The sequence below is a fragment of the Melanotaenia boesemani genome, chromosome 14 (genome assembly GCF_017639745.1).
Source record: "Melanotaenia boesemani isolate fMelBoe1 chromosome 14, fMelBoe1.pri, whole genome shotgun sequence".
Classification (NCBI taxonomy): domain Eukaryota; kingdom Metazoa; phylum Chordata; class Actinopteri; order Atheriniformes; family Melanotaeniidae; genus Melanotaenia; species Melanotaenia boesemani.
The window spans coordinates 27542622-27555348 of NC_055695.1; the positions used below are offsets into that span (position 1 = coordinate 27542622).

A 12727-nucleotide genomic window follows, 5' to 3' on the forward strand; every position below is an offset into this window, starting at 1 on the left:
ATCTTCAAGATCTGGGCATGTTCACATAAGAGCTGCCATGTTACGTGACACTTCTTTTGCACAAAATAAGTTGATCAGCTGACACCTTCTTCATAAGAAGTGCAGATTGTGTGAATGGAAAGGTTTGAAGTCCGTGCAGATCATTAAGGCAAAAAATGCAGTTAGTGTAATTAAGACTTAAAAGCAACTGATTTTAAAGAAAAGATCATTTTAAAGCGGCACTACTGACCTTTTCAGATTTTTACACTTTGCACCCCTAATGAAAAAACTAATTCAGCATCTGTCTTGCATCTCTTGCTCTCCCCATATTTGTTTTTTTTTTGTTTTTTTTGGTAAAGCATCTTTCCACCGGTTGTAAGCAGTTAGAATTAGGTGAAGATTCTCTCCTGAGGAGGAGATGGAGATTAGTGTCCATGATTTTTCTGTTAGTAATTTATTCCATTAGATTTCTATTTCTATCATTAGTCAGATTCGGTTTTATTATGAATAAATGAACATGCAGATGAATTTGAAATTCCATTGAAGGGAACATATTTGAACATGTTTTTTAAAAAGTAACAGAGTAGTTACTTTTCCGAGTAATTAAGTACGTTTAAAATGCTGTAACTTCGTTGCAAACTTTTTGCAAGAAGTAACTAGTAACTATAATTAATCATTTTTAAAAGTAACGTGCCCAACACTGATGACGATGTAGCCGAGTTTTGCTTTACGCACCACATCAAGGGCTAGCAAGTGAATATAAACACACTGACCGTTTTGAACACACACCGTGGCTGATTTAGCAAAGAAACACAAAAAGACATTATCAAAGGAAGAGAGGAAACCGGCTGGAGAAATCTCACAGTACAGGTAGGATGTAAGATGGATGCTGAATTACCCGTCAATAGGGGAGACATCAATGAGAAAATTGCAAGCAAAGGTTCTGTAGTGTGTCTTTAAGAACCGTTGCTTATACTAGGCTAATATTTCATATATATATATATATATATATATGAATGTGTGTGTGTGTTTGTTGCAAAGACGGCAACTGTACTGATGTTGCATTTAGTGACCAGTTGGAAATCAGAATTTCTGATTTCAGAAAGTCTGATTTCCTTGTGATATAAAACATGGAAGTACATGGAGAGCCTCAGTAGCTCAGTGATTTCTTCAGTGAAGAAAAGTTTATAGCTAGTAATGACTGATGTTAATAGCAAAGCAAAATTCAGCTCCTAAAGCTGCTTTAAAGGACACCCCTCTGAGGGACATTAATGTGTTAACCAAATTTCCAACAGACACAGAGACAGATGATACTACAGAGCTACAGCTGATGAGCACATCTGTACATTTAAATAAGCCAGCGTTATCTTAGAAGTTCTAGGTTTTTGGATAAGGACAAAATGGTAGTTTGTGTTTGTCATGCTGCAAAGTTTTGGTATTTTAGTTGATTCATCTCCTTGGTGACCCACTACAGCTGTTTATAGCTACATTAAATGGAGCCGGATTCCTCTGCCCTGGTTGCAGGCGTGTTTAAGCTCCTCTTCCTGAAGTGACTCATGTCAATAAGTTGTTTGCATGAGTTTGTAACTCTGCTGTGTCTCAAATATATCCTCATTCACACAAGCATGCAGAGAATAAAGATTGAAAGAGTGAAATCTAGCTTTTCTGTTGGTGTAAATAAAACTGCGTTGTCACGCTAACTATCATGCTCATGCATTTAGTATTTATGTTTTACAGGCTGCCTACCATCCCTTCCTGCGTCAGATCCTGGAGGAAGTCTTCCACCCGGACCGACGGGAATGTCCCGACATCGAACACATGTCAGGAGGCCTCACAGACCTGCTGAAGACCGGTTTCAGTATGTTCATGAAGGTGGGTTATTGTTTACCCACCGATAATGTTTCTATGTAATCAGGTCATCTCTGCCAACCACCTGCTGTGTGCTGAAGAGGACACTTCTTCTACTCCTTGAACATGACCTGATTTGAGTTTTCCGAGTAAGCACTTCACGTCCGTACATACAAATTACCTAACCTATGAGACTGTAATATGTGTCATTACACAAAACATGTCATGCATCACATTACCTGCATCTGTACGGCACCAAAAGTTGTGATCCTCCTCTCATTTCTTTATGTTCTGCTTCCAAACAATCAGACTTTTCTGAAGGTCTTTTCTTTAGTCATTGGTTTCTTGTTTACTTTTTTTTAGTCCAGTTTTTGTGTCTGACGTTTCAGTCACACATAACACTGACCCACTTAAAACAAACCTATGAATCATGAAGTAAAACAGAAAAAAACCCACCAATGATAAAGCCGTGGATAGTGTTGTGTGTCTACACAAAACAAAGAAACCATTTCAAATTGTACGTTGAGTAACGAAGTGACTAACAGCCTTAGTTTTTAGGGCACAAGATGATATTTTCGCGCCATCAAGGTGATTCTCAAAAAGAATTTACTGAAAACCTGGTACATCTCAGCATGGTGAATAGTGCATCTGCAAAAAATATGAGGAAAATAAACAGGCAGAAAAAAAATGCACATTTTTCAGGGATAAAACAAACTCAACAGTATCTGAAAGTGAGGACCTTAAAAAATAGTAAAAGTCTGTTTGCTTCCCACCTTGGCAAAATGATAATATCAGTGGTTTAAGCTACAAACCTTGATGATTATGGGGCCGTCCCCACGACGCCGGATTGCAGCAAAACCCCAAAAGTATTTTAGCAAACCACCCTTTCATCCCCTCGAAGCCAGGGATTAGCCTCCATGAAACCGACCATGTCTGAAGCCAGGTACTAAAGTGGATAGGTTTGAGTCCTCTGCCTTCTGCTGTAATGTGCGTACAGCGAAGCCATACAACTCAAGGATATGACATCAATGTGATGAACGCGTGCCAATTCCCAATCCCTCCGTCCTCACGTTTGTTATGCTTTATAGTCAAGCATTTTTTGAAGAAGAAGCTCAACTTCTTCATTAGTCCAAAGAAATGTTTCTCTTTTGCCTCGCAGTGAATTCTTAGCTGTCTTCTCTTCTCTGCTTCCAATGTGAACTTCCTGCAACACGCTGTGAGCCTTTATCTGCGCATGCATTGTTTTGCTCTAGCTTTGGAGTGTTACTCTTTAGATATTTGAGTTGTTTTATATATGTTTTATATTGAAAGATGTTTATGGAAAAGTTATGGCTAACTACAAGCTGCAGTACAGATAACATTGCTGGTTTGAATGTTTATGATAACGTGGATCTATAACTGAACTTTGCTGTGAAGTGTGAAGCATCGCCAGAGTTTACATACAGGTCTGCACATTTTCCCATCATGTTTGTTTTAAAAGATTACAACTTTTGCCTGGGGAGTGGTGTACGCCACTTTCAGGCCCCATTGCATGCATATATCACGTAAATAAATGACACCCTGGTCCTTCAGTTGATCCATCCACTGTTGGCTGAAGCCAACCAGATATGGTCGCCATGGAAGGGTTGCTGTCAAGAAGCTGTTCTTAAAGAAGGAATACAGAGAGAAAAATAAGTTTTCCAAATCACAAGAACTGGACTGAAAATCAGTGGCAACAGGTTTTATGAATCCTGACTAAATCCTACCCTGAACCAGACCTCAATATTAGCAGGAAACAGTGTGGGATCATCTTGATAATTGAACAAAAGGAATATCTTTGAAATTTTTGTTTTGTGTTTGCATTTTTCAATAAATTTCAGCACATTTTTACCTTTTTCATAAAGAAGCATGGCATGGCTCCAGACTCTCTTACAAAACTGTAAATAGATGCTGAGTGAAAGGCACCACACCTGGACTGTTTTCACAAAAATTCCAGTTTATAGAACAAACAGCCACGTGTCTCCACATGGAGTCGCCAGCTGCTTCTTTTCAAGCTTCATTGCTGGATGGACTCACATGGCTTCAGACCAAAGGAAAAAAGTTCCACATCATTTTACTCCTCATGACAACTATGCAGTCCACAGTCACAGCCAAAGTCCTTTCTCCAGTGCACACTTAACTCAACAAGAGTCTGATTAGAAAGCACACCCTGAACAGTTTGGTTCTGCCAAAACCTCAATAGCTGGTGTGCCATTACCTTTTGGTTTCATATTTTAACTAGTGACAGTGGTAGCAAGTTATGTGAAAACCTTTTATCTTTAGCTATAAACAAGTGTTGGGGGCCTCTCTATACCAAGCATGAAGCTTTTATCAACCATTGCATCTCAGTTATTATTGGTCTTGTCCCTGGCACATATGGGTGACGTGCCCTGAAATTTTAGACTAGTTGAACTTTATAGACTGCTTAAGTAGTGTCCATATTTCCACTGATCTGGTTGCAGTCATGTTCATCAGTGAGTCACACCTCCTGACTTTGATAACCAGTCATAGAAAATCCATAAGTAATGTTAAGAACAACCACACACAACCACCTCTAGGGTTTACAGAGAATGGTCTGAAGAAGAGAAAATGTCCAGTGAGCAGCAGTTGTCTGGACCAGAATGTCTTGTTGATGTCAGAGGTCAGAGGAGAATGGGCAGACTGGTTGGAGATGATGGAAAGACAACAGGAAGTCAAATAAGCACTGGTTCCAACCAAAGTATGCAGACCACACCGGCTGCCTCCTGTCAGCTAAGAACAAGAAAGTGAGGCTACAATTCACACAGACTCACCAACACTGGACAATAGAAGATGGAGAAACTTTCCTGGTCTGAGTCTTCATTTCAGCTCCACATTCACATTTCATGGAAACATCATGAAAACATGGATCCATCCTGCCTTGTATCAACACCTCCAGCTGCTGGTGGTGTAATGTTGTGGAGGATACTTTCTTGACCCACTTTGGGCTTCCTGGTACCAACGTGACCTGGTTTAACCACCACAGCCTACCTGAATATTGTTGCTGACCATATCCATCCTTTTACAACCACAGTGTAGCATCTGCTGATGCTACTTCCAGCAGGATAATGCACCATGTCACAAAGCTCAAATCATCTCCAACTGTTTTCTAGAACATGACAATGAGTTCACTGGACTCCAACGGCCTCCACAGTCACCAGATCTCAATCCAGTAGAGCAGCTTTGGGATGTGGTGGAACGGGAGATTCTCATCATGGATGCAGCCGACAAACCTGCAGCAACTGTGTGATGCTGTCATGTTAATATGGAGCAAAACCTCTGAAGAATGTTTCCATCACCTTCAACACTACTTTAAACAAAAAACAATGAATTTGGATTTGCAAAGAATTTAAGTTGTAGTTGTAATAATAATACACCGTTTATTTAAATCATCTTGAAAATCAGTTAATCCTTTCAGTCAGTCATATTCGATCTGTCTGCTGGAGATTAACGTTTCAAAGGTTTAAAAGCCTGAAAAGCAGACACAAACACTTGAATGCATTGGTTGTGGTGCTATTTTGTCCAAAAGCTTTTCCTTCAGCGTACATGTAGTTTTACTCCTGGATATAGTGCTTCCACCACAGAGAAGCTCAGTAACTGCAGCCTGATTATCCCACATCTGGGCCTTCCTACACTGATGATTACCCGAGGGGGAGCATTAGACAGGTTGTGTAACCATGGCCTGGTTTCACACAAATTAAGAAACTTGGCCCACGAACCACCAACTCAGGCAGACTAAACCCATAAACCCAAACTTGGGGTGTTCTGTAGGAGCATAGTGCACTCCCTCTTTTGCAGTAAAACATCCCAATAAAACATTTATTTTTAACCACAAGCCCCACGTGAACACAGTTAATATCATTAAACACACACTGGACCCTGCTGTCTGGATTATGACCCTCTGAAAGCAGGAACAGTTTCACTCCAGACTGTCGTTTCAAACTGTCTGACCAAGGTGTGTGTGTGTGTGTGTGTCTGCTCTGCTCTGCTGTGTTTAGTCTTTGTTTAAATAAAGTCCCAGTTGTCAAAAAGATCTGGCTCCTGCTCGTCTGACAGATGAATTCAGGCGGTTCTTCTTTATAACCAACACCATTAAAGTTCAATTTCTTGGGCACAATTTCCTTATGATGATATGAGAAATTAATAAAAATAGTTCGAAAGTGTTGGAGTTTTGCACATCAGGAAATCAGGACCTGCTTATGTTTGGTTTTTTATTTTGTTTTTTCACTGAGCAGCATGACAAACTAAGAAAATCTTCCTGAGAAAGCTATATCTGCCTTATTCCAGAAGATAATAGTAGCTTTTGGCATGAAGGTCTGCCTTTAGTTATTCAGAGTTATGTGGGTCAGCAAACATGACTGCTAATGTTTACACACAGGAAACCAAAGGAGCTTGTTATAAATCAGATCTGGACTAAAATTATATTAAAGGATGCTGGATGTTGTATTGTTGGGTCTCCTCAGAAGTCTATTCTAATGTATCTAACAGATATCAGTTGATTTCCACACCCCTGAAAACAAAATGGGTAATCACATTTAAGAAATCAGACAAATTAATTCTATTTTTTCATCCATTTATGAAGATAATTATCCAATATTACATATCTGTGAGTGGCAGGTATTTGATATGCAAAGATATGCAACAAGAAAAACAACTTCAACCTGTGATGTCAGCTTCTTCCCATGGACTGCTCACTTCTGGTATTCTTTAGTATAATAACTTGAGTACTTATAGTCAGTGTCTTGCTGCATGACCCGCTTACTTTTGAGATTCGTAGACAGATTGCCTGGTGTTTTCATTCAAGTTTTTTTGGTAAAAGATCCATTTATCCATAAATGATAAGAACCCAGTCTGGCCCCATGCAGCTAGCCAGTCCCATGTCATGAAACTACCAACACCATGTTCTACATGATGTTTTATCTGGCACACATTTCTTTTCTGCACTCTTCTAGTTGTCAGTGTGATCGTATGGGCAGAAATTAGATTTTTGTTGAGCAGCAACTCTCATTCTGAGGTTCTCAGTTTGCAACATAATTCACTTCCACTGATGTTTGTGCAGATTTGTGCAGAATTTTACCTGATGTGAACATTTTTTGATCATTTAATTAAATTCAATTAAAAATATTTGTCTCTATTTGCTTCATTAGGTTCTCTTTATGTACATGTTAAGTGTAATAATTTTTTATATTAAGTAATATTTGGTCAAAGACGAACACAATAAAAAAATCTACTAGTTTCACTAGGGGCCTTTCTGTGTGTATCTTGCATGTTGCTTGAAGACTCCAGCTCCTCCACGACCCTATTTTGGTAGTGGGTATAAACAATAGATGGGTGGATACTGTAAGTGTTGAGCCAAGTATGAATTTGTTTTTCTTAATTTACTTTTTTCTTCTTCTTCTTCTTTTTTATAAGGAAAACCTACATGTAACATACTGATTTTAAAAAACAGGAAAAAGAAAATCATTCCAATGTAAACAAATTGAGGCTCTGCCTCTAAATGTTGTTGTTTTTTTTTAATACCCAATCACATTACTGATCTGTAACAAAATAAATTTATCAGTTTTTTTGTATTTTCATTTCATAGTTTATTTTGGGGTATTTTATTTGTCTCTTCACTTTTTCTTTTTCTTTTGTTGTTGTTTTTTTAGTACCATTTTTTTCTTTTCCAGCCTTCTGTTGCCCCTTTTCCCAAGTTTTTTGTGTCATGTCTCAAAATTTTTATTTGAATTAAGCTAATATTTTTAATGAAATGGTAAAATGTCTTATGTTCCATATTTGACATGTTTTCCATGATAAAACACTGGTTGATGAGATTTCCAAATCAACAGTCCTCACTGGTTTGAATCCCCTGGCAGATTTGTGGTTGTTATCTTATTTGTTTTATTGTATTTAAAATGTGAAAGGAAACTGATGTCAAAGGAAAAATCTGAACACTGAAGCTTCAGTAGTTCGAGTAACTTGCTGGCTCTTAGATGAAAGCAGGTTTCTTATTAAAAGATTTTGCCACCAGACCTGCTAATCAGCAGCGTCTCTGTTTGTTCTTATTAACAGAGTCCACAGCACATTTCAGTTCACAGCTCTTCCCTCCTTGTAAAGCCCATGGCAGTGCACATGGTTCACACAGCGTGTCTTTAGATCTACACAGGTGGTGATGTGCCCTCACATGGAATCGCTGTGTCTTTTATGATTCTATGTGCCACTGAGTGCATCTTAGTATTCAACATAACATGAGCAGAATAGACTAAATAACATTAGTTCACACCTTTTTTCCGAAACACATGTTGAACCATCCCTGACATGCCTCACCCTAGCCTGCTGCCGCTTCACGTGTACAGCCACTCTCTCCTCAGGTCCACCCCCTGTGGCTCTGATTGCTCGGTTAGCATTCACAGGCTTGTCCTGACTGCCGCTCGCCAACCAAAACCGCCCTGCCTTATCTCTCAAAAGCCAATCACGCTCAGCAGAAACATTAGAACTTACCCTGCTGTTAAAGGCCATCTTTCAATGACAGTTTACCAAATGTATGAATCTGTGGGAGCGTTTTCACACACGGGATGAGGAACATTTGTTTGTGTCTGCATGTGTTGTGTAAGCAGGTGCACACACCTGCTTTCATGTCCACGTGTCAGCCACCATGACACCAGTGTGAGGCGTCTTCACCATCTGAGCTTAGCTTGCAGGCACAAAGACTGGTCGAGTCCTCAGCATCACAATAACGCAGGTCTCCAGCTGAGCAGTGATTCAACAACAATGCACACAGTGAAGCACACCATGGAATAGAGAGAAATTTATTTATAGTGTTTCCTGGACAGAAAAAAGAGAGTGGTCCATAACTGGAAGCAGAGTCAACTACTCACCACCCTGATGGCCTGAAAATAAAACGACTGATTTGTGTCCCATCTTCCCAGGTGAGCCGTCCCCATCCGAGCGACAACCCTCTGCTCTTCCTCTTCCTGGTCGGTGGAATCACACCCTCAGAGCTTCGTTTCATCAAAGAGACCATTAACACACACAAACCAGGAACCCAGGTGAGTATGGTGAAAAATTAAACTTTCCAGGCTCATCTAGCTGTTGTTTTTTTAGATAATGGCAAATTTCTTCCACTTTTCTGATCAATATATTTAGGCTTTGATTCCCTGTCATACAGTGGGCAGTGGCATAATGTTGTTCAAAGAAAATATCAAATTTATGAAAGCTCTACTTTTCTATGTTCCTTTTAGAAATGTGAAAGTGTAGAAATTTAACCCCAAAAAGCAATTATGAGTATTCATACACAATTAAATTGAACTAATATTCAACTGAACTGAATCATCTCTTTAGCCATAAAAAATAATGGCATAGAACATGACTGCATGATCGCACATAAGCTCTGACCCACATACACAGCTGGCTCGGATCAGGTGTAAAGGTGAGAGCGTCATCTGATCTTTACACGTATTAATGCTGTGATCACATATATGGGATTTTGTATCTGCCAGCCTGTCTGCATGTTTGGGTGGTCTAAGTGCTTATTATGTATGCAGTCCACACAGACAGACAAAACATGCAGATGAATGTGTTTCCTCTGGTTGTAAGCAAGACAGAAAGGGACACTGGGCTGGGTAATGTGGGTTTGTCTTAATAAAAGGCTTGGAGAAGTAGGCCAGAGGCAATGAAAGGGTTGGCAACGATCAAAGCCTTCCACGTATAATCAGGCAAACTGAATAAAGAAGAGCTTATACAATAATCTGCTGGCCCACATGCACTCTAACCATACATATATGTGCAACATACTGTATACAAGTGAATGCATGTATCCACAGTGTCTGATGTCTGCAGACCAGATGTTCGTATGCAGTTGTGCTAAAAAGAAAGTGCAGGGTTTTGGTCTTGCGCTTGGACAAAGTTCCTCTGAAACATGCTCAGTCTGCCACTACAAACAGGACTGTTGCCAATTTTATATGCTGACCTAGAGTTAAATCAACACTGCAAAGAAACAGAGCTCCTCTGTTATATGCTGGAAGAGGGCTGCATTCTTATTCAGACTTCAAGACTATGAGAGTAATGTGTCAACCAACGCTGTATACCTGAATGCAGGTATACATCAATATAGGCAGAATTGAGTGTAAGGCAGTGGTTCTCAAATCAATCTTTATTTATATAGCTTTTTCACATACCAAGGGGTACCCAAAGTGTTGCACAGGTAAAATAACAATACAAAATAAAAAAAACAACGATAAAATAAACAATAAAAGACAAAAGGTAGTACAAAGGGGGCTACTAGTTGCAGTAGTCCAGTTTAGAAAAGATGAAAGTGTGAATGATCTTTTCTAGGGCATCACGAGGAAAATAAGGCTTGATTTCACGGATAAGCCTCAAATGATAAAAAGTAGACTGGACTACTGCACTGACCTGCCTGTCAAATTTAAGGTTAAAATCAAAAACCAACCCCAAGATTTTTAATAAAAAGGCAGGTAAATGAGTCCAGAGAGCCAACAGCACTGCTGCATCCTGCACACAGGTCAGTAATGACCTCTGTTTTAGTTTCATTTTTGCAGAGGAAATTCATCTCCATCCATTTTTCAATGCCCCGTAAGCAATTCTGTAGATTTTCTTTGCGTTGATCTCCAGCAGATTTTAAAGGCAGATAAATCTGGATGTTGTCTGCATAACAATGAAATGACACATTGTTTTTTTGTTTTTTTTTACAAATAGACCACAGAGGAAGTAAATAAAGTGAAAACAAGAAAAGGTCTAGGATGGAGCCTTGAGGTACCCTGTAATTAAGTGAGGCCTCTGAGGAAGAGAACTGCCCAAGATATACAGAAAAAATCTATTTCTCAAATAGAACTCAAACAATTTGAGTACTGTGCCATTAACTCCAAACGTAGTAATAAAATGTCATGATCCACCTTATCGAAAGCAGCAGTGAGATCAAGGAGAATTAAAACAGCAGAGGCTCCAGAATCAACAGTTAAATCAAATCATTGCAAACCCTGAGAGGGACGTTTCAGGGCTGTGACATGACTTAAAACCAGACTGAAACCTCTCATGGAGGTCATATAGTTCTAGATGGTCTTGTAACTGAAGATAAACAACTTTCTCTAACATCTTAGAAAGAAAAGCAGCTTAGAAATTGACCTAAAGTTTGAGAGAACGTTAGGATCCAAGCTGTTTTTAAGAAGAGGTTGCACAGCAGCATGTTTAAAGGCAGCTGGAACACAACCCAGGAGAAGAGAGGCATTAGCAAAAATGACTACCCAGGGACCAAAACAGCACAAAAGACCTCCTTCAAGAGTCTGGAAGGAATAGTATCACCTGGACAGTACTGTTTCAGAAATCTGAGACAGTCAGAGGTTCAAAATGTTCTAGGACAGCAGAAGATACAGCTGAAACGGCAAGATCAGGGGTGCAAAATAAGGGTAAAACCCTTATAAAATAAAATAAAAAAGATTTAAATCCTTTCACAGAGTAAAACAGAAGAAGTCAGAGAAGAGGAATCATAAGGATTCAAAAGAGAGCTCAGAGAATTAAAAAGAATTCTAGGCTTGCTAATATTTTCACACAAAGTTAGAAAAGAAGTGGGTCTTGGCAGTTTTACAGCAGCCTGATATTCAATTAAAGCATTTTTTTAACATCTCTAAAGACACGTAGAGACTGTCCTTCCATTTTCTCTTGATGCATCTGAGTACACAAGTGTGTTCGTTGAGTCACGGCTCTGTAGCTGGTTTACAGCGTTTAATCCTGACAAGGGCAAAAGTATCTAAGATATCCAAATATACTGAGTTAACATCTTACTGGAGTTGATCAACATTTCCGTGCAAGTGTAACTCCACAGCAGGAGGCTCCAGTTCTGTAATTGCATCGGAAAAAAGCGACATCATCTGTGCGTTGATCAAGCGACTTGAACGCACAGAGGCACATGAACCAGACCCAGACTTTAAAAGATCAAAAGGTTCTCAGGGCCACATGACAGGGGGGCACATGGGATTGGGAAAAGGTAGCAGATGAACCAATTTTTGACAGCTAGGGCTCAGTCTGGTCTACACTCCAGACCACTTGGTGGCAGCAATGTACCAATTAGTTTTTGCCAACCACCAAAAAATATCAAGAAGAAGAACTGCAGCATAACTGTTGAAACACAACACAAATCAGGGTTTACCAAACTAAAGCACATAAACTTTAGAGTTGGTTTATTATAAACTGAACTTACTTAATATAATACTTAATAGAACTTATAATACTTAATACTATTGTTTAAATATTAATTCTTAATATTATATATATATATATATATATATATATATGTGTGTGTGTGCGTGCGTGCGTGCGTGCGTGCGTTGTTCACCAATTGATTTTTGCCAACTGCCCAAAATCATCACGAAGAAGAACTCTGGATTAATTGTGGGAACGGCCACTGATGTCAGCTGTACAATTTCAGATAAAAGTTTGGACAAACATGTTGACAAAAACTTTAAATTAAAGAAGGGAAAGATGTAATAAACAAAGAAAAAACTAAGAAGATCAAGCTAAATATGTTTGAGATTCCTTAAAATGGCCACTGTTTCCCTTTTCATTACATACTGACGGTATTATGTGAGGTCATCACCAGGATTGGTTTTCACTTATCAGATCAGTCTTACAAAACAATTACTTGCATTCTTTAGCCTTTTCCATGCATACTCAGGTGTTTAAAAAACTTTGGATGATTATTACCTTTTTTTCTTTTTATCCTCGTATAAATCCAAGTCTTATTCACTGATATTAAACTTTAGATAAAGGGTGAACATATTCAGAGACAGCTTGGAGGAGAGACACTAAAAACTGGAGGCTTTGCAACATTATTTCATTTGTTTACATAAAGTAGTTTCTCCAGTATGATAGT

General features: G+C 39.0%; 1 protein-coding gene across 1 annotated transcript in view; it reads left to right on the forward strand.

The window, feature by feature from the left end:
• scfd2 (sec1 family domain containing 2) overlaps nucleotides 1-12727 on the forward strand; it is a 114464-nt gene that overhangs the window by 99838 nt on the left and 1899 nt on the right. The window contains exons 7-8 of the mRNA XM_042006466.1: nucleotides 1717-1851; nucleotides 8772-8891. Coding sequence (XP_041862400.1) covers nucleotides 1717-1851; nucleotides 8772-8891 — 255 coding nt within the window. The remainder of the gene's footprint in view (nucleotides 1-1716; nucleotides 1852-8771; nucleotides 8892-12727) is intronic.